This window comes from Limulus polyphemus, unplaced genomic scaffold (assembly GCF_000517525.1).
Source record: "Limulus polyphemus unplaced genomic scaffold, Limulus_polyphemus-2.1.2 Scaffold7328, whole genome shotgun sequence".
NCBI classification, from domain to species: Eukaryota; Metazoa; Arthropoda; class Merostomata; order Xiphosura; family Limulidae; genus Limulus; species Limulus polyphemus.
In genome coordinates this window covers 13268-18222 of record NW_013672938.1, presented here as the reverse complement: position 1 = coordinate 18222, position 4955 = coordinate 13268, and the positions used below count along the sequence as shown (strand labels likewise).

The 4955-nt window shown below is 33.5% G+C and overlaps 1 protein-coding gene across 1 annotated transcript in view; it reads right to left on the bottom strand.

The window, feature by feature from the left end:
• LOC106474530 (glycine receptor subunit alpha-2-like) overlaps positions 1–4955 on the bottom strand; it is a 30435-nt gene that overhangs the window by 15598 nt on the left and 9882 nt on the right. Inside the window, exons 3-4 of the mRNA XM_022402853.1 lie at positions 3030–3097; positions 790–1019 (exon numbers count right to left, since the gene is read on the bottom strand). Of these exons, the coding sequence (XP_022258561.1) occupies positions 790–1019; positions 3030–3097 (298 nt within the window). The remainder of the gene's footprint in view (positions 1–789; positions 1020–3029; positions 3098–4955) is intronic.

Below are 4955 nucleotides of genomic sequence, written 5' to 3'. Positions count from 1 at the left end.
GGATATCGAACATCTAAGACACAATCTGACATTATCAGAATATCGAACATCTAAGACACAATCTGACATTATCAGGATATCGAACATCTAAGACACAATCTGACATTATCAGAATATCGAACATCTGGGACACAATCTGACATTATCAGAATATCGAACATCTAAGACACAATCTGACATTATCAGAATATCGAACATCTAAGACACAATCTGACATTATCAGAATATGGAACATCTGAAACATAATCTGACATGATCAGAATATCGAACATCTGGGACACAATCTGACATTATCAGAATATCGAACATCTAAATCCTGAATACATTTGTGTTGTACGTAACAAATTCACTCACAATGGACAAACCAGCGAAATACAAACGTAAATGTAGTGTTTTATATGATACTATTTCTCTGTTCTTATAATATTATTACTTACACCGTACATCATATATATATATAAATGATACGAACACTTATTAAGTTGTAAAAAGGTGATTTTTTTAACGTCTCGTTTTTTTGTTTGTTACGTACAATGCTACACAAAGGCCTATTTGTGCTGTACCTACCACGTGTGTCAGTTGTTAGCGTTACAAGTCTTCAGACTTACTGCTGAACCAAGTTAATATAAAAGAAAAAAAGGGGTTGCTGTAAATAATTTGATTATTGATTATCAATTATTGATTATTGCTGAAAGTAATCACGTTAAGAACTACAATTCGAACATGCATTTACAAGAGAGGAAAATATCAACAGACAGTATTTAAAACTATCTCTACTGTCTGTCTTACCTCATGCTGTAAAGGATTCTACCTTCTGGAGAAACCTTTATCAACATATTGGGAACAGTAACCAAATGGAAAGCGGCTTCCTTTACGTTCCTGAAGAATAAATCAGGCTTCCAAATACGGTTAATCAGGTCGTGTGCATTCAGAGTTACTGTCTCGTATATTCCATAACTCGCTAGGTGGAGCCTGTGGTCCTGCCAGGACTGGCGAAGGTAAATGTCCAGACGGTACTCCTTTTAAAGAAAATAGAATTTTAAAGATGGCGTGCAGTATTTGTATCTTAGTATCTTTGTAACACAAACGGGGTCGTTTACTCCTGTTTGAAGTATCTTTGTAACACAAACGGGGTCGTTTACTCCCTGTTTGAAGTATCTTTGTAACACAAACGGGGTCGTTTACTCCCTGTTTGAAATAGAACCAGGACCTTCTAATTCATTTTTAAAACAGAAACAGAGACGACGATTCTTTTTTTTTTTTTTTACATTAGAAACAGAAAGATCTATTTCCTGTTTAAGTTTGAAATAAAACTGTTTGTTCTCTGTTTAAATTAGAAACAGAACTGGCTATTTCCTGGTCAAAACAGAAACAGAACATTTTATTAAACATAAACATAGTCATTTGTTTGATTACTAAAAATGTAAAACAGTTTTTAAATTATTTTGTTAAAATCAATGAAATGTGTGTATCTTTAACTGTGTTTATAATTTTATTTTTACAATGATTTTAACCTAATTCACAACAACGATATTACATAAACTTTAAGACCATAAAACTAACTCGTACGGTGCCCAAACATTTACAGTCACGAACCCAGGAACAAACAATAAGTTTACTTAAAACAAAATGTCTTTATTTCCGTGAGAAACATTTCTTGTTGTTGGTCTTCGTTAAATAAAACAAAATTTTTGATTTGGACAACGTCAACAATAAATGGTAAAAATCGTGGTTTAATCACAAAGATGTTTTCACTTTCTTTACAACAATATTCTTGTTTTGATATTTCAGTTCGTTTGGCACAGTTCTTTTCCTTTAACGCCAACTTCGTAAAAGTAATTCAATTGTTTTTCGTTCACATGTCTTGAAAAAACTCGTAAGACAAACATCTTGGAAGTTAAAAGGAAGGAGGAGTGTATTTTTAAAACAAGTAAACATCGGGAAAATAAATTAAAATGCTTCTCTGGAAGGGGTGGTGGGGAGAAAGGATGTATTTGTGAAACAAATAAATATATTGAAAGTAGGTTAAAAGGTTTCTGTTGGGGGGAAGAGGGGCATCTTTGTTTGTTGGATAAACGATGTCTAAACTACTGTTGACTAGTCTACATTTAGTAGTATAATAAACATAGTTGGAAAATACTTACTTTCCGTTTCATATTCAAGCTATATAGAGATTCGTGATTTTTAAAAAATAGACAGGAACTGGTGTTGTTTTCTTAGTGCAAAGCTAAGCAATGGGCAATCTGCACTCTTTACAACATGAAAAATCAAACCTCGGATTTTTAACTTCTGTAAACTTACTGCTGACCCCTCGGGTCAACTTTATAGAACACCAGTTTTTATCTTTCTCTACATATGGTCAATGAATCATTACATCTAAGAAATGTTCAGATCCATATCACCGCTAGAGGGCGTAAAGTATTTCTGTAGAGTACGTCAAATTTTGTTCATTTGTTGCTGCTTCTTTAGAGCAAAGCCATATTTGGCTATCTGTTGCATTCCCCCCGGGTAATCGAACCCTAGATTTAGCGTTGTAAGTCCCGTAAAGTTGTCTCTATCCCAACGGGGGACGTTAACTATTAATATTAATGTCACTTTATTGAGATATTTTATGGATTGATGTATATAGATATACATATAGAGAGAGCACTGTGAAAGTTTTAAAGGTTTAAACATCAGATACGTGATGTAGGTGGCGCTGTTAGTTCCTAACAAAACAAATATATATATATATATATATTCTGATGGACGAGATAAAGATGTCAAAATCAAAGGTATAAATTTTAGCCAATAAGGTTAAACTGACGAGAACTGGACAATTTGTTAGGCACAAATAATTAGTGGATTTTAATCTTGAAATAAGAATTATGCACTGTGCAAAAAAAACAAAAATTTCTTTCTTTTTACAGTTAATATAAATACACAGTTTAATCATTGCACTAATTCATAGTTTTAAAGGAAATAAAATTAACATTCAAATATATTTCCATAACATAGATTTGTAGTTTCTTGACAAAAAATATAATTACCATGTTCGCTGCACTAATGGAGCCTAAGCTGTTAATATAGACGTTCACCTTTATGGGTGTAGGTTTACCTGTAAACCACCAAAACCATAATATTAGTACCGTATATGTTATCTTTATATGTTCTGTGAGTAGATTATACAATATATGTTTTATTACGTTTCACATTCATTAACAGTATTGGCTAGTGTGTTTAGTATGTCTATTTTCATGTTCTGTGAGTAGATTATACAATATATGTTTTATTACGTTTTACATTCATTAACAACATTGGTTAATGTGTTTAGTATGTCTATTTTCATGTTCTGTGAGTAGATTATACAATATATGTTTTATTACGTTTTACATTCATTAACAGTATTGGTTAGTGTGTTTAGTATGTCTATTATCTATCATTACTAACTTCGTTTCTTTATATATTTCAAAAAGTATTTGTTAGCTTATTATAGAAACTTAGATAGTGAAAACAGTTAAGCCGCACGAGAATGGCGAACCACATGGTCGGGATGTCGGTCCATCCCCAGCTAACAGTTGATACCCATCATTCTGCAGGGTAGAATGGAACTTATGACTAAACTGTCCTATTCGAAGACAAAATAGCATTACGCAGGCCAGCCTCGAACTCGCTAGAACTCCAACTACGAGTCCAAAAACGCAGGCCAGCCTCGAACTCGCTAGAACTCCAACTACGAGTCCAAAAACGCTGGCAGCCTCGAACTCGCTAGAACTCCAACTACGAGTCCAAAAACGCTGGCCAGCCTCGAACTCGCTAGAACTCCAACTACGAGTCCAAAAACGCTGGCCAGCCTCGAACTCGCTAGAACTCCAACTACGAGTCCGAAAACGCAGGCCACGTTCTCGTCACATGTACTTCGACTAACACAAACCTCTTAAGTTGGTTGTACTATTAACAGCGAGAGTAGTTAATTTTAACCGATAAAATAAATCGTTCTTATCATTATAACTAATATGATCAGAGCTGTACATTTAATTAGTTGTATTTATTAGTTGGCTGCTGTTAAATTCTGATTTGTGCAGCTCTGATCAGAGATTAATATTAATTATAAATAATATAATCAGAACTGCACATTTAATTAGTTGTATTTATTAGTTGGCTGCTGTTAAATTCTGATCTTTGTAGCTCTGATCAGAGGTTAATATTAATTATAAATAATATAATCAGAACTGCACATTTAATTAGTTGTATTTATTAGTTGGCTGCTGTTAAATTCTGATCTTTGTAGCTCTGATCAGAGGTTAATATTAATTATAAATAATATAATCAGAACTGCACATTTAATTAGTTGTATTTATTAGTTGGCTGCTGTTAAATTCTGATCTTTGTAACTCTGATCAGAGAGTAATATTAATTATAATTAGGATAATAAGAACAGTATGTTGTAATAGCTCTATTAATCATTTGGTTAGGATTATAAGTAATCGTAAATACTTGATTCTGAAACATAGGAGTTCCTTTCATGGTGTTTTACACACTCTTAATAGATTACTCTCAGTGGTATCAAAATACAGACTGACTCATCACCTGATAACAGACAAGTACACACTGACTCATCACCTGATATCAAAAAAGTACACTGACTCATCACCTGATATCAAAACAAGTACACACTGACTCATCACCTGATATCAAAACAAGTACAGATTGGCTCATCACCTGATATCAAACCAAGTACAGACTGACTCTTCAGCTGATAACAGACAAGTACAGACTGACTCTTCAGCTGATAACAGACAAGTACAGACTGACTCTTCAGCTGACAACAGACAAGTACAGACTGACTCTTCAACTGATATCATGCAAGTACAGACTGACTCTTCAACTGATATCATACAAGTACAGACTGACTCTTCAACTGATATCATACAAGTACAGACTGACTTTTCAACTGATATCATACAAGTACAGAC